The sequence below is a fragment of the Ambystoma mexicanum genome, chromosome 2p (assembly GCF_040938575.1).
Source record: "Ambystoma mexicanum isolate Mex_15411 chromosome 2p, UKY_AmexF1_1, whole genome shotgun sequence".
Lineage (NCBI taxonomy): Eukaryota > Metazoa > Chordata > Amphibia > Caudata > Ambystomatidae > Ambystoma > Ambystoma mexicanum.
In genome coordinates this window covers 362144021-362166310 of record NC_090923.1, presented here as the reverse complement: position 1 = coordinate 362166310, position 22290 = coordinate 362144021, and the positions used below count along the sequence as shown (strand labels likewise).

At 41.7% G+C, this 22290-nt stretch overlaps 1 protein-coding gene across 1 annotated transcript in view; it reads right to left on the bottom strand.

Moving 5' to 3' along the window:
* ADAMTS9 (ADAM metallopeptidase with thrombospondin type 1 motif 9) overlaps positions 1–22290 on the bottom strand; it is a 1221593-nt gene that overhangs the window by 1030915 nt on the left and 168388 nt on the right. The window contains exons 5-7 of the mRNA XM_069643707.1: positions 9708–9791; positions 7332–7456; positions 1610–1650 (exon numbers count right to left, since the gene is read on the bottom strand). Of these exons, the coding sequence (XP_069499808.1) occupies positions 1610–1650; positions 7332–7456; positions 9708–9791 (250 nt within the window). The remainder of the gene's footprint in view (positions 1–1609; positions 1651–7331; positions 7457–9707; positions 9792–22290) is intronic.

The window sequence follows — 22290 nt, the reverse complement described above, 5'->3', positions numbered from 1 at the left end:
ACAAGGAGACAAAAAGAGGGCGCAGGCCTGATCCGCCCCAAGAATCCTCTCTATGCGTACGTCCAAACGCTTGATCCTCCGCCTGAAGCACGGACAGACACATAATATGATTGAGGAAGTTTGAGGGACACAATCAGCCTTGCAGAGCAGTAATACAAGAATGCAGAACCTGAAACGGCTCCGGGGGAAAGGAGAAACACCAGCATTATGTAAAAGTCAACCCTTAAAGAGGTCCATGCCAAAGGGAGCCCTTCTTCAACCTTGGCCACTCCATAATCAAAACTATAACCTCTAATAACGAATAGAACTCAGACTATCCTAATGCTACTAACTGTGACACACCCGCCAGACCCACAGGTACTCACTTAGGAAGCAACTACCCAAAGTTCCCTACCTAAGAATTGAACAAGAACAGTGAGAACACGGAGACATTTATGAGAGACGTGGATTTCCAGAATCCTGCAGCATCATATCAGAGGTACATTTTGGCATGCGAACAGCGTTATCCAGAGGGCCAGCTCACCCCACCCAGTCTCTGCGTCAGAACCAAATGTGAAAAGAGAAGCTAAAGCCCCAACTGAGCTGCTCATGTTTTTCTACAAGGTGAGCAGAGACCTAGATCAATGTCCCCAGGGTGAGAAAAATAGATCTTGAGAACCAGAGCTCTACTCTCAAACCTTCACCATAGACTTGTCCTACCACAAAGCAGCCGTGCACGCTATTCAGGAGCGATTTCTACTCAATGGCTACTTATTAAACATTAAGAGATCCTTGCCACTAAGGTCTCTATCCCACTTGCCAATGACACCCCCACCGTTCAAGGAGAAGCAAATAGGCAATGATAGATACCCACATGCATGTTCAAGGGTCCTCTTGAATGACAGTTTGACTTTTGTTTTTGATATACATGATGTCTAGAAACTATGATCATTATCTAGTCTGACTTTCATCATAAGATTGAGGCTCATGTAAATATTGTTTGACTATGTTGGTTATTTACCTGCATATATGACCTTGCTGTCACTGGTGACCTTCTCTTAGCTGTACCGCGCTCTGACACCCATTTGGTTCTTATCAGCACAAAGATCAGAATGCAGACACAGATTAAGATGCTACCTGTCAGAGCAAACCTTCAACATGAGTCCATGTGCTGCACTGAAACACAAAAGGCATGCATGGCCAGTAGTGGAGCCCACAATAGTGATGCATCAACATTCCATGCTAGCAGCGCCCAGCTTGAGCTCTCTGGTTTGTTTTACCACGAGAGAGTAATGAGAGTAATACAAATGAACAAGGTAAGTACTCCTACAATGCTTCCGTCTACTAATGCAATATTTTGTCTCTAATGGTGTACCTGCACTCAACAGACAAAAATGGGGTGATAAACAAAAACGGCAACATTGATGTCCTGATAGGTTACTGATTTGTTATTTCACACAAACACTTAAGCTCCCTTCTGCAAGAACACATTTTGAAAAATAAATCAGACAATACCAACACTCCTCCCCATCGATGCCAAGTATAAATGTAATTAGAAAACGCTGTCAGAATGTGTTATTTCACTTTATTTGATTTAACAATAGGAAATGTATTGTATGGTCTCACTCACCTAATGTGTCACAGTGGTTATGCGCTCTACAAATATCCTGTCTGAAAGGGAAACAAACAAAATAAAAAGCAACTGAAGGTCAAAACAACAAAGTAAAAAGAAATCGCAACAAATCGGAACAAACCAGAAGAACCTGAAACTAAAATGATTAGGACCAGATCAGTCTTATTATTGCTCTACTGAACCCATTTAACCAAACATTCGAGATAAGCAAGCAAACCGAAAGATGAAACAGTATATTGGAACTTCGGTACTATTGTTAATTTAGTATTACTGAAACAATGTTAACATTTGCAAAATTTTTAAATTTGCAAATTGCTAAATGTACATTATGACAATGTGGTTAAATGGATGGTCAGCATTGTACATGGAAATCTTGTTTTTGTGATATATAAACACTAATTTCATTATACACTAGAATTGTACTGAGTAAGTTGATGCGGCTTTTGAATTTAGCAACACTAGAACTGCACTGATCTAGTTCCTGCTGCTTTTGAATTTAGTCACACTAGAACTGCACTGATTTAGTTCCTGCTGCTTTTGAATTTAGCCACACGAAAACCGCATTGATTTGTTTCCAACTGCTTTTCTATTTAACAACACTAGAATTGTACCAATTTTAGCCAATGCTGGTCAAGCGTAATGACACTGGGCCGGACAAGTAGGGCATGCCTATGCTATTGGCTAAACCCAACAGGCAAATGTGTTTCACTTGTGGTATTGTTTTATTCGTTTTAATCCCTTTGTTACATTTGAAGCAGAATTTGGTTGATGTGTGTTTAATAATGGTAGCAATAAAAGTTTACAATGTTAACTGTTTAATACCATAAAATAAATAAATACAAAATAAAAAAAATACATTTAACCACACTAGAACTGTACTGATTTAGTTCTCACTGCTTTTGAATTTAGCCACACTAGATTTGTACTAACTGGGTTCCCGTCGCTCAGAAATGTGCTTACTTGATTCCAGCTGCTTTTTAATATAGCCAACTAAAACTGTACCGACTTGGTTCATGCTGTCTTGTGTTTTTACACACTAGAACTGCACCAATTTGGTTCTCGCTGCCTTTGAATTAAGCCACACCAAAAACATTACTGGCTCAATTCTCTTATGGTTCTGAATTTGTCCACACCGAAACGGCAGTGGTTTAATCCCTGCAGATTCTGCATTTAGCCACACTAGAGCTGTGCTGGAGAACCCATACTGTTTTTGAATTTTGGCCACATTGATTCATCGCTGCTTTTGAACTTGACCGTTTATGGGGCAGTACCGATATGGTGTCATCTACTTGAATTTGGCTATTTGGGCCTGTAATTACGTAATCTCACCTGCTTATGAATACTGAGCACTTTGGATCTGTACTGGTTTACGTTCCACTGCCTTCGAACCTCGCCTCTTAAAACTATGCTGCTTTGATTGGTGCTAATTTTAATGTAAGCAACATGGAATGGTACCAGTTTGAATTTCTGCCACTCTCATTGTTGGCACCCAAACTCTGTCGCCTTCTGAAGTTAGCTAGTTTGAACCCGCTGGATTCTACCCTGCTGCCTACGAATTTTGATAAACTAGAACAATGATTTCTGCCTCTTTGCCACTTTGAAGTTTAACACTCTGTAATTAGGATATCTTTCTGCCCCAGAACCTTGCTGATTGGAACTCTGGACCTATGAAACTTGACACTGCTGACTTCTGCCACTTTCGAACTAAGTAATTCTTAACCCTAACAATCTGAACTTCACCAACTCAAGTCCTATCATTTCATCCCACTACCTTTTGTGCCTAGACTTTGTGAAATGAAACTCTAAATCTTTACCTCTCTGAATGTTCCTGCTTACCGCAAACCCCTGTGCTTCAACCCTTAGAGGCTACTTCTTCCAACCCCTACTACACCCATTCCCACGGGTCTTACTAATCCTAACAATGCCACCCTGAGCTTTGTCACCTTCGAACCCTCCCACCTCTGAACCTAGACACCCAGAATTATCCCTGTTCTAACTTAGCTGCGTTAACGTTTACAGCCTTGAATTAATCACTTTTCGGAATCTTCAAGATCACTGAATTTAAACACATTGAACCCAAATTCCTTGGACTGTGTCCCGTGGACCTCTGCCCCTGGAAGCCCGACCTTTCTTACTACAACTTCAACCGCTTCCGAAGCATATCACTATGAACCTCCAAAAACGCTAGAGACCAAAAAACAACTCACCACAGGATGACTTTCGCCCCCATTACCAAAAAGTGTTTGAGGCCCTTACAAATGCTGGCCTCCCCCACTCTATAACCACATGAGGCTTTTGCCAGTGTGTTAAGCCACCAAATACGATCAATGCCATTTTGGATATGCCCAACAACATGGCATAACTGGCGTAATTAGAACCAACAGGACCTATCAACATCAGCAAACCCACCCAACAAGGAAGCATAACACCTGTACAACTTGACACACAACTAAAACATCAATAGACCACCGAGCCACAACAATCACAAAAATATCCACATCTACAAAGATGCCGAGATACAAGAAGGACAAATCAACAAGGATGGAAAACAGAACAAAAGTAGGACTCCATGGGAAAGGGAACTGACCAGCAGTTCTCTGCTGCCCGTAATATCGATAAGGCGTGGTTGCTGGTACGCCGCCGGAATTACTGGAAACCCTGTAATGAGCCCTTAAGACTAGAACAAAGACATCATATTCCTCCTGCTACTTCTCTACCTACAAGCCAGCTACACCAGAAATCATACAGCCCACAACTAAGGGCTAAGGAAACACTAGAGGAGACCCCAGTATTCTATCGAACACACAGAACCCAGCAATAGACAAAACAAAATTGGAAAGACACCTTAAAGAACAAGAGCTAGAATAGAATCCCTCACCATCCACACCCCTTGCATAAACAGAGATTCAAAAAAAGGCCACCAAGACAACCAAACATCTAATTACAACGAATCAGAACAGAGAAATCCATTGTGCAACCAAATGGACTACCCAGCGAAGGGTCAGATGAGACAACCACACACCCAACAATAAATAGGCCAACTCAACGTAGTGTCAAAGGACAGATGAATGCTACTCCCCCTGAAACACTAGAAATAACGACCAACCAAGAACAAGCCAAACCACACACACAACGCTGCAGCCTACTGAACGTACAATCCATGGCAAAGCACAAAACAGAAATGTACGACCTCCTAAGCAATGGAGGTACAGATGCTCTATACTTCACAGAAACATGGCTCTCAGACAACTACAAAGTAATTGCAAATGAAACCATATCCGACAATTACAAATTATTACGATCCAAAAGTGAAACGGGCAGAGGAGGAATCATTCTGGCACACATAAAATCACATGAGCTCCTCACCACTACCGTCAACACAAACCATGCACTATCAAGTAGGAAGCAATAGAATACTTGACCAATGCCAGGTCATTTTCAGACCCATGGGAGGCATAGAATCAGCACTCCTATCCATATGGGACAACCTAAAAATGAACGCGGACAAGAACACCCAATCGGCCCTCGTATTACTGGACAAATCAACTACCTTCGATATGATCAGGCACACAGTCCTAATCAAGAGAATGATGGAATCCAGCATACAAAGCTCCACACTACAATGGCTGAAATCTTTCCTCACCGACCCAACAGAAAGAACCCACATTCCACTATTCACATCAAACACAACAAATAATACATGCAGTGTACCACAAGGATCAAGCCTCTCCCCACTCCTCTTCAAAATATATATGACCCCCTATTGAACCTCATTCAAGCCCAAGGACTGACAGCCTACAACCATGCAGATGACACCCAACTCTTCTTCAAGATTACTAATGACAATGACCCAGACAATGCCCTCAATAAATGCCTTACCAACATAAACACCCGATAGCAAACAACAACCTTAAACTAAACCTAACCAAACCAGAAACATTAATCGCCCCAAAAGAAAACAGTCCAATGTTGTTTGGAGCTTGACATTTTTGTCCATGTGTTTACTAAGCTGATTGTATACTGAAAATGAATAAACAGAATTTAAAATAAATAAATAGAAGAGACCCCATCACACCAGCCCTGAGAAGTCTTCAGTGGCTGCCAGTAACGCATCAAGTTCAAAGCACTCTGCATTGCCCACAAATCACTACACAGAGCCAAATTTATCCAAACAGAACACACCCGATACCAGCAAGAAGCGACGTAAGATTCAGCACTGACTGACAAATAGAAACAAGACACTATGATAAAAGAAAATTCAGAGGACTTTCCTTTTCCTATCTGAAAGCTAAACTATTTAACTCCATCCCTAATAAAATAAGAATGACGGGTGACTACCTTACTAAAAAAACATGGCTTTTAAACTCAACGAGATACACACTGATCAATCATTTATCAACCACTTCACGAGCGGACCACCCAACTCACGCACCCCCTGCTTCTATTAACCATAAACCGGAAACAAGGAAAACAAAGGATACATTTAAATGGAAAACAATAACATAACTACAAATAACCAGAGATCACCCAAAACCCACTTCTCTCCCACACAACCCACACTCCTCACCTACAACACATGCCCAGAAGGCTAGTGAATTAACCCACCATAACACACAAACCGCACATCAGTCTAACCAAGCTACAAATTCAACCACCTGGGACAACAAACAAGTCAAACACTGGCCACTGCCCTTCCGGACACAAGAAACACAGTACACAAACCAAGCACACCCAGAAAGCTCACACAGACAGATGCCAGTTTCTCCATGCATCAAAAAATGAGCACAACATCTATCCTATCCCTCTCTTCTTGTCTAACCAACCCTATGCACTTTTACGTGCAGTGCAACGTGAGCGCTGGAGGCCATGAAAATGACAGTGGTGCATGTATAAATCAACATAACATAAATCGATAATAGTTAAATACTTTCAAACAGTAACTGCCTAATCCTCGTCAGATATACTTAATTGACCATTTTTCCGTAATGCGTAACAAAATTACCATTACTACATAAGAAAGACTAGTGGTCATCAAATGACCACTTCACCATGTCACCCCTCTGCCATCAGGCATGGCTACTATTAGGGCAAACTGCGATACCGCTGGAAGTATGGCAGGTGTGCAATACTCAATTTCACCACCTGCTGTATGGAATAACCAGCAACAGTAGACCTGCCTGCTGTAAAGAAGAACATTTTTCTGCAATTCAAGAAGCTAAAAAAAAACGAAAAACATATCAGCTGAATGTTTAGTGCCCACACGTGGAATATTTCAAACTGGGCCACTTGGCAGTATTTTTATGACTGGCTCAGAAGAGATTATTTTATATTTGGAGTAGAGAGGGGTGCTATACTTGGACCTGATTTCTAATAGTACTGTCCTCTACAATAGGAATTATTAGAATGAATGCAATATCCTACGACCTGTGTTAAGCATACCGAGGATAAACAAAATAGGAGTTCATTTATGGTAGTGTATTCACAGGCGTACAATATATATTTATGGTTGAGATGTATACATTTCTGCCTTGTCTTGCGACCAACACATCATAATCAATGTGTCAGGACACTCATACATATTTCTAATTTTTGAAATAAGTCATTTGTTTGGGAGTTAAAATGCAACGGGCTACAAATTATTATTTCAATTTGTAATGTCAGAAGTCAAACCTATGAATCCTATCTTAACTAATATGATCTCAGGAAAATATCAATATACCTTGTAACCAAAACAGCAGTATCGTGATGAGAGTGGTGATTGTCATCAGGGTAGTTCTGAGTTTGTTGCCATATACAAAAGTTTTTCAAAGTTGTCTGTGCATTAAATGAGATTGTCGGACCCTCCTAAGGAGAAATAAAAACCACATCTATTCAGAATCAGAAAACTAGTTATTTCGAATAAGTGCAAATAAAAATCATACAATATATAAATACAAATAAATAAACCAAGCATATACTCAAATGTATCTCAATTTTAACACAATAAAATGACGGATCTAACTCATACAGCATTAACATTGTTTAAATAAAATGGGAGACAGACTCAGGTACTTTTAAAGTGCCAAGTGCCTAACCCAGTCAGCATGAATTAATGCCAATTATCTTAGAGTGCCTGACAGTTCACATAGGAACACAGGTGGAATACGGAATGATGAGGACGCATTCTCTCAGTCACAGGCGCCTCTTGCGTGGCTGTCAATTCTTCCGGTGCCCAGGACCACCTTCCAGATTTTTACTCTACTCGCATCATTAACAACACTGTTTTGTTCTCAAGTTGAATATTACAGTAGGATGGTCGTTATTTTGGGAATGGAAATGGTTTATTTTGACAGGAGGGTATGAGCCAACTCCTTGAGGTAGTTGGCTCTATTCATTTTTGGGAATTTAACATAAGGGATTAGTAATTGACAACTTCATCATACACTGGCTACAAAATAAAGGTACTTGTAGTAACAGGGATATTTCTTGTGCACCAATTTCCGTGTTTTTGTGATTTTTGTGAAACTTCATGGGCAAGATTCATGGTCCACTGATACAGCATGGAGCAACATGGACCAGAACATAGACAGTGTGGCGCCACAGTCTCTTGGGACATTACAGTTCAAAGTGACAGGATTGGTTTGAAAGAGAATGTGAATCGTTTTGTTCCACATTTTGGAGACTCCCTGTTGAGTGCATTATAAAAGGATCTCGCTTTCCAACTATGACAAACGCAACATCCTGACACAAATGCTGACACATTCCTCTGTCACATTATATCTCCACTTGGTTCATAGTAATCGTATATCATATGAGGGGACTTGTTTTGTTTTTCCTCTTCTTCCTTTATACGATTCCTCAATCCTCTTCTTATAGCGCAATATATTTTCTAGGCTCAAACTCAAATGAATCGTACGACTTGATAGCAAGGACTGGTATTTTCAGAGTCGTCAATTTAGGATTCTTGTCATTTCTTTTTTGATGCTTTCCTGTGCATCCCTTGATTTGTAGATCTTCCTTTAATGTTACATTTGCAAGATCTATTTCAGGCACCTGAGCAAACGAGGACTGGGATTTATGTAAGCTCTCTTTATTAAGACCTTCATCGTTTTATCTCTGGGTTCTTTTGGAAGAGCTGCAGGTACAGAGACCGCTTACTGATACTGAGGACTATGTGACGTGCATCGCTGTCCGAAGCAACAACTTGTCTCACCATATTTCCTTCCATTTGGGTACACACTGTTTTAGGTTCAACACTATGGCCTCATTACAAGTATGGCAGTAAGGCAACAACACCGCCGGTATAGCTACTGGCGCCGTTGCTACCGTACCGCCAAACTAGGAGTTCTGCTCGTGGGTGCCCTTGCAGCAACCAGGTCTGACCTGGTGGCCGTACCGTCACCCGTGAGTAGAACATGATGGTAGCACTGGTACTGTTATTAACGGTACCGGTGCTACCACCCTCCCCATTCCCATTGAGCCCTCTGGGGCTCAAATGGGAATGGGGATGTACCGGGCCCGGCACAGTTAGGAATTGACTTCAATTTTGGGCCTAATTTTCCTAAGGCCAGTAAATGAGGCTAAACATTTTGAATGCAAGCCCATGTCTGTGGTCTGACTTTTTCGCTAGTATTCTTATTCTTCTCTACACTTGGCAAAGACAGATCCGCGAGTCACCATCTCTGTGCAATGAAAGGCACAGGAACCTGGAATTACCCAGGTTAGGATCCTTTTCACCACACGTACATGATGAATCACAGGGGATCTCCCCTACATGGCCTGCACATATAATGGCAAGCATTTTTTAAAAGCATGGAGCCCATCACTGCCCTTTGAATTCTTGGAATGTTGTATTCCTTTTTCTAGTGTAGAAAAAACAGGCCCCCTCCCCTCACCACCCTCGGACAGAGGTAATCACCATATTCAATCTCTTATTGAGCCAAATCTAGGTTAACTTTCGAGTGATGCCTCTCTATGTAAACTTGGACACAGCACAAAGGACACATTCATGCTCAGTACAATTACAAGGCAGGGACACTTCTTCCAGGGGTCTATTCCAACAGATTAGTTATTAATAAAAGATGTTACACATATATAATATAACCGAATAAATTACCTGTACGTTTTGCACAACAACCAATTTCACAATTACAATATTAATTAAATTCCCGATACTTGGGTCCTTGTAGATGGAAGCGACCTGCAGTAACAAGAAATTGTTGCAATCAGTTATTACACACATTCATATTCATTCATGTATACAATTGCCTTTCAGTCACTTTGCACTAATTAAGAAGAAATTCTTAGACCCGTTTCACAAATTCTTGTTTTTACCTGTGTGTAGTGTCCAGATTACAACAAATGACCAGTGATATACAGCTAGGAAACAGAGTGGGCCAAGTTGGTACAGAGGCATAGAAAAAGCTCCACTCATAACACGTTTAAGACAACTAAAGAACACAGGATTCTTGAAACCTAAAGTAGGCAATTGGACATTTCCGAAGTAAATACATGATGATAGTTTGGTTATCTCGCCCTGCCAATATTATTCCTTCATAAATTAGGATACAACCATGTTATAACAAATATGGAAACATCAATGGTTCCAAAAGAAATGGTGTAATAGAACGATGTATACACGCGCTCACCAGAGTTTTGTCGGTGCCAGTCAAGGGTAAAATGCCCTCACATTGGTACATGTAGAAAAAAAGGACAAAACGTCCCTGGATTGCACTAGAAGGAGACCACAAAATCACAGGGTGTCATGGTATAATAATCACAGCAATTTTATTTTCCACATATTTAAAAATTGCTAGGAATCCACCTTAGCAACGCGTTCCACGCCATCCTGGTGCTTGTTCACATGACCGCAAAATGGACAAACAGGATCTAAATACACAGTGAAGTCCCTTTTCCATTTTGACATAACGCAGCGTAGCAACACTCTAACTGAAAGAGCCGATCACTGCGGCCATATTGGAATACTTTGATGGTAAATGTAAACAGGAATCTTCATGAATAAAGCACCCCTATTTTAGTCATTACAGTGCAGATCATCCAGAGTGCACATATGTAAAGAAATACAGAATGTAATCCCCACTTAACAATGAACACATGGTGATAAATGTCCAATACGATAGCAACGAGGAAAAAGACACATAATAAAGCGCTTAGTGCCATTTAAAAACCACCTACAACACAGTGGCACGTGGCAAACATGAACAAATTCACGCTTTGAAAGCTTTAAAATACACAATGGAGCGACTACCCAACACCACAAAATCATTGACATGTTCAAAACCACAATGAGTAACAATAGAACTCGGTGCATGCCAAACTCCAGAAAACCAGGCGATAAAGTGTGTATACTAAGTGCCAAACAAACAACATGATAAATTACAAAATGCCAAATAAAGGCACAGTGCCAATAACAACAGGTAAAGTGCAAGCGCATAATAATTCTATCAAATTTAGGAAAAAATCCCAGTGGCAATCAGCTTAAATAGTAATAAAAATGTAAATCCATGATGCAAACTGCATCAAAGTATATTAATGTGAAATATACCTGCTGCAATAAGCCCATTAAAGCAGTTTTCATCAACGCCTATATTCACGTTGCTACCACACCCAATTAAAATCAACCAAAAGAAAAAAAAGGGAAAGGTTACAGTGCTACTACATACAATACTCTTACTTAAAGCACAAATAACGATGATGAAACATATTAAAAGGACAGCGATCTAAGATAGAAATACAAATTATATAATGTTCCTAGAAATGTATACAACTCTTCATCAATATTATGACCTTTTGGGGCCTTAGTTTCAAAGTCCAAAATCATCTTAGTTTCCAGTTGACGCAATTTCAATGTTCTGCCCCCTCCACAAGGATGTTTAGGGACAGGATTTATACCAAATAAACCAACGCCATTGAGGGGACCCTAATGATGTTCATTGAATTGTTTAGCCATGGGATAAGCAGAATCATCATTCTTTGTGGCCCTGACATATTGTAATATTCTGATTTTTTATTTGCAAGTCGTGCTGCCGACATATCATTTTTTACATGGGCAGGAAAGTACATACACTACAAATTCTGTGTCACAGGTGATATGATGTTTTAAAGTCAGCGTGGAACCTAATATAGGATGAATATAGATTATTTCGTGACATAGCTTATATGCAACCCTTACATTTCGAGCATTTAGTGAAACCCATGTCCAATGTCCCATGTATTTAACCAAGCACATCCCAGCTGTTCAGATTTTCTTGGAGGCAAAAAACTAGAAACCAATGTGTGCCTCAGAGATGGTACTCTGCAGAATGTGAGGCAAGGATGTCTAAGCAATATTGATGACAAGCTCCTATAAGCTTTCAAGACATGCCAAAGTTTATGCATTATTCTCTGTATAGATAATGATGCTGCAGTGAAAGTGAGTATTAATCTAGTCTCATCAGCCTTGAATTGTAAATAATCTTGTTGAAGAGCTGTAGCTCTTAGATAATCCTTAGTGATGACTTTTTTTGGACAGCCGGGATTCAGACATGTAAAAGCTGCGGCTGAACCTTCCACGTCAAAAGTTTGGAGATCAGAACAATTGTGAGAAATTAAACAAATTCGCTGTAAGGGATGCTCTATTTGCATCTCACCGGATAGTTACTATCGGCATGTAACGGCAGACTCAAATTAGTTGGTTTCCTATATACTTTTATACTTAAACCATTCTTATCTAGACAGACCTGTACATCCAGGAAGACTATGTATGTCAGTGTTACTGTGTGTTTCCGTAAATTGTAGATTAAGATGCTTGTTGTTTAGAATACTCACACATTTTAGCCATCTTATGTTGACAATATTAACCCTTCCTCCCAAGGAATTCCATTTACATGTTTAAGAAAGTCCTTAGTATCTATAAGATAGAAGGGCAAAGTCGAGACAAAAGTGATTAACATCTTGTCAATTTCAACACGCTCTTTAATAAAGATCCAGAGAGAGTCATGATAGGCCTGCCTGGAGGTTTTGACAATGATTTTTGGACTTTCGCCAAAAAGTATTCCGTTGATTAATTTTAAATCAGTGATGGCCAAGTCCTGAAAAGCGTGGAGACTACCCCCGCAAAACAAAGGTGGATTAAATTTGGACTTGCACATCAAACAGCTAGTAACTGGAAATTTAGGGTCTATGTTGAAGTCCAGAAGGTTAATATCCTCACACTCAAAAAGATCTGAAAGTTGTGCCAGGTCCACCAAAGTGTGATGCATCACTTTTTGGGGATTCATAGCAAAGAATGTTTTAAGTTTGATTTTCCTCATGAATTGATCAAAGTCCAATCTTGTCTGCACAAAGTCCTACTGAAATGTTGAGCAACAATTGAGACCCAATTTTAACACCTTAGTTTGTTCTGATGTAAGCTGATGGTTAGATAAATTGACCATCTGTAACTCCAAGGACTGGATTATTTCTTGCCTAGGCCTCCAGAGCGTGTTGACCTCTTTTGAGGTATGACTGGAGTGGCCCTTGCCCAGTCTCCCCTCTGTGGGTTTTCTTCCAGTTTGGTAGCTTCAACCTCTTACTCTTCCATGGCTCCTCCCCTTCTTTTGAGTTTTCCATCTTGGCTGAGGTTATGTTATGTTAGGTAAACTTATAACATGCACATAAACCCGGGGACATCTTGGCGTGGGGAAGTACACAGCAAAGTCCTACACAAGCAGGAGAGAATCAGCAAAAAAGAGTGGTCTTAAGTAGGCGACAGAAGGTTAAGTGATTCTCTGTAGACTTAAGCTGAAGAGAAAGACTGTTCCACAGCTTACCCAACACTACAGAGAAGGTCCTGCCACCCACTCTCTGAAGCTGAAACCTTGGGACCACAATCAATCAGTCGCTAGTAGACCAGAGAAACCGATTGGGGTTTTAAGGCTGAAACGTATCCTGAAGGAATTCTGGTTCAACCTGATAGATTGCCCGATGAACAATACATAGGGATTTAAAGGTGATCCGCTGCTGCACTGGCAGGCAGTGCAAGTGGCGCAATATGGGGTTGCAGCAGCAACTCGAGCGGCTAAGTTCTGATGCTATTGCAGCCGGCGAATCAAGCCAGCCGGCTGGGCCAAAAAAAGGGCATTATAATAATCAATCCTGCTAGAAACCAATGTTGCCACCACAGGCAGGCGTAGTCGAGCAGGAAGAAAGGGCAAGATTGTACAAAGCATCTGCAACAAGAAATGACTAGACTGGCAAACTGAAAACACCTGTGCCGCCATAGAAAGTTAAACGGACAGGTAAACCCCCAAGATCTTCACCACTGTCACCGGAATGGGAAGTGCACCCAGAGAAGCAGGCCAGAAGGAAGACGTGCAAGAGTCAGATGTGGTCAAAGATCCCAACACCAAGACCTCTGTCTTGTCCCCGTTTAACTTGAGTCAGCTCATCCAATCCCCGACGGCCAAAAGGCAGTCATGCAAATAAGGCGACACCCCACCCAGGTTAAGATCTAAACAGACCAGGATTTGCATGTCGTCAGCATAAGAATACCACCTAAAGCCACGAGAGCGGATAAGAGCAATCAGGGAACTAATGTAGTTGTTAAATAACATCAGGGACAAGGCGGACCTCTGGGGAACCTCACAGAACAAAAAGTGAAAAGAAGACAGAGAAGGAAGAGATACCGACTGGCCTCAGCTAGTCAAAAAAAGAGGTGAACCAGGCCCTTACAGGACCAGATACTCCAGGCACCACCAGCCGGGAAAGGAGGTAGTATCGATAGTATCAAAAGCCGCTGACAGGTTGAGCAAAATCAGGGCCCCCACTCCTCCACTGTCAACCATCCTGGCCAGGTCATCCATAACTGAAACTAGAACACTCTCTGTATCCCTTCCTGATGAAAACAGTACTGAAAAGGATTGAGTACTGCAGAAGACTCCAAGAAGGAAGAGAGAAGAGGAGAGATCAGAGCTTCAAGAAGCTTCATGAAAAGTGGAAGTAAAGAAATATGACGGAAGTTAGACAAAGTAGAGGCATCCAAGGATGGTTTCTTAAGTAGAGGGACCATAATGGCTTGTTTTAACTCAGATGGGAAGAACCCACGACTGCAAGAAAGATTCACAGCGTGGGTCACCAAAGGAATAATCCTAGGGAAAAGGTCCTGCAAAATAGTTAAAGGAACTGGGTCCGATGGTGCTGCAGATTTAATACTCGAGATGGCAGTCAAGACAGTCTTATCCATGAAAACCGGAAGAATATCCCAGCTGACAATGGCGGGTAGGCTGATGTCAATGACCGGTGCTCCAGACTGTGTAGATTCAATATCATCTCAAATTGTGGTTATTTTTGAATGAAAGAAGTACGCCAATGCATCCCAGTGTGACGGGATGGTAAGGCCGAAGGAAGAAAACTGAAGTAGAGGAAAAGGATTTAACCCCCGAAAAAGGTTCCCTGGACTGATTCAGGGCAGCTTCTATACTACTTGTGAAAAATGACTGTTTAGTGGTTTTCATCAGTAGATGGTATTTCTATATAAAGAAGAAAATGTAGCTTTGTCAGTCAAATTATAAGACAAGCGCCATTTGCACTGAGATTGACGAACACCAAGTTTAGCTGCTTTGAGTTTGAGAACCATGGTTGAGAGGGGCAACAACAAACACTAGCAGACTCCAAAGGTGCAAGTTGGTCCGCAGTTTGCAGCAATGATAAAGACAGGGTAGAGAGGTCAACAAGACTATCAGTGGGGCAATTCGCCATAACGGTAGATGCAAAATGAGATGGATTCACATTGCGCCAGTTTCTCCTGAGAATTAAGCGCTTAGCCGGAAGCAGCAAATGAGTCATAAGGGGTACCATAAAGGAGACCAGAAAGTGGTCATCCAAATGAGTGGCATGACATAGAGAACCACTACTCCTGGAATGGCTGAAAAATGAGGTCCAGGATACACCTCATATCCTCTAATACATTTGGCCTCGGTACTGGCACTTAATTTTCACTGTTGCAGATTTTTAGGGAATTTTACTAAAGTCTACCTGTGGTAGGACTATGGAAGCTTAGGAGTACAGGGCTCCAAATATTAGGTTTGGCATGAACTACCCAAAATGTTTGGTAGCAATGGACCAGCAGCCAGGCTTAGTCTAGATGGGAGAAGGGCTGAGTACAAAGACCTCAGGGCACACCTGGTATTACGTGAAAAAAGTGGTTTTATAATGATCGGGGGAAGAAAAAAGGATCGATTTAGAAAGACCGTTATGTGACCGCACGGAGCAGTCTTTCTAAATCAGCGGCTGACAGGCACGTCAGGACCAGGAAGAGCCATCATGGGAGAACAGGTAAGTGTTTATGTATGTGTGAGTTTATGTCTGCATGTGTGTTGTCTGTTTGTGTGTTTAGGGGCTAGGGGTATGCTTGGGTGGGGAGGGAGGCGGGGGCCACTGAGGAGAGGGAATTGGGGGTAAAACCCCCCCGATTTTACAGAAAATGCGGGTGGGGCGGAAAAGGGTTGTGATATTTCCCCTTTTTGCAGGCCGCCAAAAATTCTGTCTTTTTGGTAGGAAGTGGAACCATCACATATAACCGGCACACCTATAGTCAAGAACGCACTTATACATAGTAGATTTATAAACAATATTGTTATTTATTATAAACACTAAGGCAGCTAACACTGTATTAGATTTGCAGATAAGTAAACGTATTAACATTTATATACAGTAAGGCTTTTGTTAAGAATGACTCAGTTCAATAGTAAACTCTAAGATGATATACAGGTAAGTAGCTAGAGTAGCAGTAAATTCAGTAATTCATTTCTCATTACCAACATTTAAAGTTAGCAACACAGATACAGGCAACCTATACTTCAGAAAGTCAAGATGTATCTGGGAATGAGAGACTCAAAGCCAGTTAGGACACTGGGTGAATAGGGCCCATGGGTGGAAGAACAAAGAAAGGCAGCCTATCAAAGTTGCAAAAATAGCAGGTTTCTTCTATGTTGCAGGTAGGTCAAATGTTTACTTAAAAGGTGGTTCAGGGAGGTCTAGCAGACCCCCTGGAGGATTATAGTCCTTAGGCCTTGGAGAACACAGATGGGTTGTCCACCCCAATGTGTTTCAGAAAGCTCAGGATGAGTCAACTTCAACACAATTCAAACCACCAGGTAAGTACCTAGGAGCAAGAAAGTACCTTTTCATGAAGAAAGACGACAGGGTCACTGGGGAGTCCCCAGGTGAGGTGACAGCAGCTCCTGTTCGGATTCTTGGCCTGGAGTCTGAACAAGGGCTTTTGGTGGGAGCAGACAGTCAGCTTCTTGTGATTGGATGCTCAACATACAATCATCATGATACTGGCTCATTGGAACTCGACAAAGGTTTCGATTCAGCAGCGGTTGGCACATGGCAGGCTTCTCTACGTTTCTCAGTCCCTGACTTGGAAGGGGAGATGTCTCAGACCTGGAAATAGTCACTGTAGGTCCCCCAGGATGCCCACAAGGTTTCTGTCGAAACTGTGCTTCAGGAGATGATGCACAGCACATTGGTCCAGGTCCCAGGGTATTGGCGAATTGCAGTCCCGGACAGTCGCAGATCTTCGAGGGACAGCTCAAAATGCAGGGTGTCACGTGACTGGTTAGGCTCACCAGTGCAGGGTAGGAAGTCATCCCGTCTGGATCTTCCCACTGAATCAAAAAAGGAGGTTGTAGCAGCAGCAGTCACTCAGCAGTCACTGCCGGTCGCTGGGGGTGGCTGAAGATGTCCTTCTTCCTCAGATTCTTCGTTCCATGGGCCGACTCTATCATTCTGCTCCAGGACCCTCGACTTTATGCAGGATCCCATCCCATTAGAAGTCATGCTACATTCAAACTTTTGGTGGTGGCTGTAAGACATCCAGCCTCCCAGTCAGAACTGGATTCAAGCAGACAAACTGGTGGACAAAGACCTGCAGAGTTTTTTTTTTTTTTTTAAATAATTTTTATTAATTTTATTCAAACCAGCCAAAAATACAACCAAACAAGCAGTGCAATTCACAACCATTACATTAACATCAATTAGTCTTTGACCACTGCCCCCCTAATGCCACCCCCCTTTACGAGCCTGTTTGTCCTCCACACTCAGTATCTGCTAAAGACCTGCAGAGTTATGGTGTACTCCCAGCTTCCTGTCCTCCCAGACACGATGGCGCTGGGTGGTGGAATAATAAATTGCAGATGCCTTACAAGTTGGAGGAAGATACAACCAAAAGGGTTGTAAAAGGTTACCAGAGGTAGAGTAAAAGACTCAGTGAGTGTGGAAAAAGGATCCCACTCACTCAGGAAAACTGATTAAAAAATCCAAGAATCCAGCAAAAAGTGCTGTGGGACTCACATAAGGGGAGAATATTTCACACAAAGGAAATTCTACGTAATAGAAATGTCTGACACTGAAGAGGAAGTGGTTACTTTAGAGGTTTTGTCTTCTATGTTATCTTTATTTGTATTTGTATTTATTTATTTATATTGCGCAGCCTGCCCACGGGCATCAGGGCACATGTTTGGAAAGGTTACAGAAGGCAGTCACATGTTACATAATATATATATATATACATAGAACAAGGACATTTACATATATTTACAGAGGTAGTTAGTTATATACAGAGGTAATCGAGGTTGCACAGTATGCGATAGGTGTTTACCAAAGGGTGGCCGAAGCTTCATCTTGCTCATAAAGCCAATGTTTTGCTCTGTTTTTGAAGGATTGGAGGGAAGGGACATTCCTGAGATCATTAGGTAGTGAGTTCCAAAGCTTCGCTGCCAGGACTGGGAAACTCGAGCCTCTGGCAGTCTGTAGCTTGAAGCTAGGAATGATGAGTGTGTGTGCATATGCCGATCTTAGAGGTCTGTGGGCTGTGTGTTGTGTGAAGCGCTCTGACAAGTAGGCTGGTGCTGCGTTGTTCTGTGCTTTATGGCTTGGAACAAGTGTTTTGAGGGCGATACACCGTGAAATAGGGAGCCAGCGTAAATTGCATCTAGTGGATGAGATGTGGGAGCGCCTAGGTATGTTAAGAGCAGCCCTAATGGCGTTATTCTGGGTACCTGGAGTTTGTCAATCCCCAGTAATCTAGGAAAGTTGTCCAGCACAATACAAACTCCAAAGTGCTAATTGCCCTAACAAAAGACGTGGATAAATACACTAGCCCGTAAAGACTCAAAGTGTGAACACCATCTGTCAACTTCCCAAATTGCAAGTCATTTGCACTTATCTGCTTGGCCTCCCAGACCTCTTTGCAAAATGTCTTCCTTATATACGGATTAGCTTCCTACAGTCCGTACAAACTCGTGGACTACGACACCAACCTATTTGTGGACCATCAAGGTCAGGCAAATCTCAGCAACTTTAACCTCTGGCTTGAGAAACCAGACAATTCCATCATAAAAACCTCACTGCTAACCTCACTGCACTGCACGTCAAATAGCTGGTGTATGGTGCAACCCAACACACAAATGGGGGGTTCCCCAGATGAACCATTAATCAAATCGTTTAAAGACCCAGTTCTTTCACCAACTCGGCTCTGTCCTAAGGGTTAATGAATTACCTCGAAGAACAGTACACACAGAGAATAATATTTATATTATGTTATGTTAAAACTTCCATAATTTATTATGTAGGCCATGGGTCCTACCATTACAACATATAAAAAATTGATTAAATCTTATTTTTACTTATATAAATTAATCATAGCACAGATACATAGACTAATGTCAGAGAAAATGTGCGTATACATCACAACATTTTTATCATAACTTTTTCTTTGTTTAAATATATAACAATTTTAAACTTCAGTGACTGCAAGTGATGATCAGGTTGGAGGAGACACAGATATAAACTATCTTAATTGCCCTATCTGTCTAATAAATCACAGATTTCCTCCGTCAGACAGTGTCACTTGGTTTGCATTAAAAAAGAAACATAATTCATGACCAAAAAACACATCCCTGGTCTACGTCCTTGATTCCGTTGTTAAACCATGTGGCATAACTTGGTGGCACAAAGGTATACAAAGGACGTTTCGGCAGAGCATCGAGTATACTGCCTTCATCAGGACCCCAAGGGAAATGGAGCTCTGTGGATGTGAAAAATTCCATAATTACTGTCATGTGAAGAATCCATTAAAAAACAACAAGACAAACAAATTGAAGAAAGTCTAAAATTGATAAAGAAAGAAGAGCAGGAAACCTCTGTGTGTGCACAATCGAAACTGACAATTTCTCCCATTATGTGCACCCTCACCAATGTAAAATCCACCTCCCTAGCAGTATGTACAATTATACCCTCCGCTAGGATTGTTTAAAAAGCAGGGAGAGGATCACAAACAAAAGGGGAGGGGAAAAGAAAGGGGCAAAGGCCCTAGGCCTCTGCATGTTTACGTGTGGTAGAGGATGGAACACCAGCATAGTCATGCAGCCTGCCACTACACCCAGGCCCAAGAAGTACACAGCGTGAATCGTCCACAGAGTTGTCCCTCTGCTTACTTGATGGAATGGCTAAAGGCTCCCAAAATAGATTGTCACTTTGATGTTGCCATCACCATATATATGTATATTCTCCTGAAAAATGGTGCACAGGCCCACAGCTGGTGATGTCACTACCAGAAGATAGAGGGAGGAAAGTTCATTACCTCACTCATAGTTAAAGTGTGCTCATGTGATATATTAAGTAAAATGTCAATCATCTTCAAAACGAACAAGGAACGTGTAGGGGTACTCACCTAGATTACAGATACGGATATGTTTACAAACATCCTCCCATGCTTAGTATCCATAGTGAGAACCAAACTCACAAGAAATTGGGAAACTCGATCTTGAAGCAGTTTGGATAGTATCGAATCCCATATGCCAAACTGTAATAGAGCAGAATGGAAACATAGTGATGTAAAGAGTGTAACCAATAACCTCCTTAATTGTAACCCTAAACCCATGTATGGACACAAGCCCAAAAGGTATAAGAAAACGAAGGTGCTCAGGTTCCAAAATAGCAGCCTCAAACGTGTGACTCTGCACACTCTAGTATGCAATAGATAAGCACACAATGAAGCTGACCTTCACTAACTAAAGCTGATCATCCTCCGCTGTATCACAAAGCAAACAATAGTGAGGTCAGCTTATCCAAGAAACGCATCAGGTACAGGAAAGCCGAACCATCTCCTGTGCGATGCAAGATAATACTAAACAAGACCATATGGGTAGGGCATAGCGGAGAAACAAATCCCCAGAGACTCCTACCTGCGAAATGTCGCTGCAGTCCCGGTACAAACCGTCGATATGGCCAGAACGCTAGAACGGAGCGTCAACAGTTCCGTTTGAAACACGGCCATATCTGCACGCTCAATATAAGCGCTTACGACTCCGTGGGGGCCACCCACTGCTAGTCCGCTAGCATTCTCCCCAGAGCTATTTGGTGGATTCAATCATCGAGAAAGAAATAGGACTCCTTACTGTCCCACTCTTCTAGCTTCCTTGCACCCATAAGCCGTAAGCTATGGTACATCGTATAGCCTGCTGGTGTCTGCAGAGCTATCAGGGAATAAACAGGAGTGTGTAGAGGGGCATGGGGCAGGTGACATTATTAAATTATCCACCTGTCCCATATCGCATGTTTTCCAAACGTGTCCAATCACTAATCCATAGAACATCTAATACCACATATCTTCCTCATTCCTGCTTACCAAGCAACTATTACGGTGATTGCGTGTAAAAAATAAGGGGCTAGTAGCGTTATTATATCTCGTCATTGGCAGAAGCAATGGATTGAACATCCTGGTAAGGATGAAATAACAGGTTCCTAATGCCATATGCAACCTCTCCTGGCACTGAGACTACCTCCTTTTTAAAGGGCATGGACAGTTAAAGATACTAGCGACTTGATCCTTGTGTTTATCTTTTTATTTTTTAAGGCTGTGTCCACCGATTTGTCGAATAGATGATCACCCTCTATCAGTTCAATAATAAAATGTGCCTGGGCTACAGGTTTAAAATCTTTTAGTTATCCTCAGTTAAAAGCATCTCTTGAGTTTGCCGCATTTACTACCTGTTGGCATGCTGTCTCAGCTGTGTCCATGATTGTCTTAGTCATATCATTTGCTGCTAACTGGCCTTCCTGTATGATACCATGCACCCTAGTCCAGAACCCTTCATCAAGGAGTAGGAGTACATGTCATTCATTGGGCACTATCAGATCATGCAACAAGGGCAGTACTACTGGCAACCCCTTTATTACACGCTGCAGCAGTGGCCATCCTTCTTCCCATAGAATACATTATTTTCCTTTTCTTGTCTGTTTATACATCATCTGTGGGTACAGGGGGCTGTATCATTGTCTGGCTGTAGTTATAACCAGAGTGTCTGGTTGTAATTGGACTCTTCATATGAGGGGGTCTAATGGAGAAGACGTATATTTGTTCAATATCCTAGGGTTCACAGACTTTATTGTGGTGGCAGTGCAAGACACATTAATTTTTAAAATTACTCCCATTTGTGGACTACATAATGTATTAGTTCTTCAAGAGCATAGCCTATGAATTCTCCACCTTCTGCGTTTGGATGTAGAAACAAATAGCTGCCCTTTTCATTACAGCAATATAGGAGCACTGAGCATCAGTAGGGGAGTTGGATACAGGTGGTTCTGCATTCCTTGCAGGATCTATGGGCACTCTTCTAGATCTTTCCCTTCCAGTTATATTTTCTCGTAATATG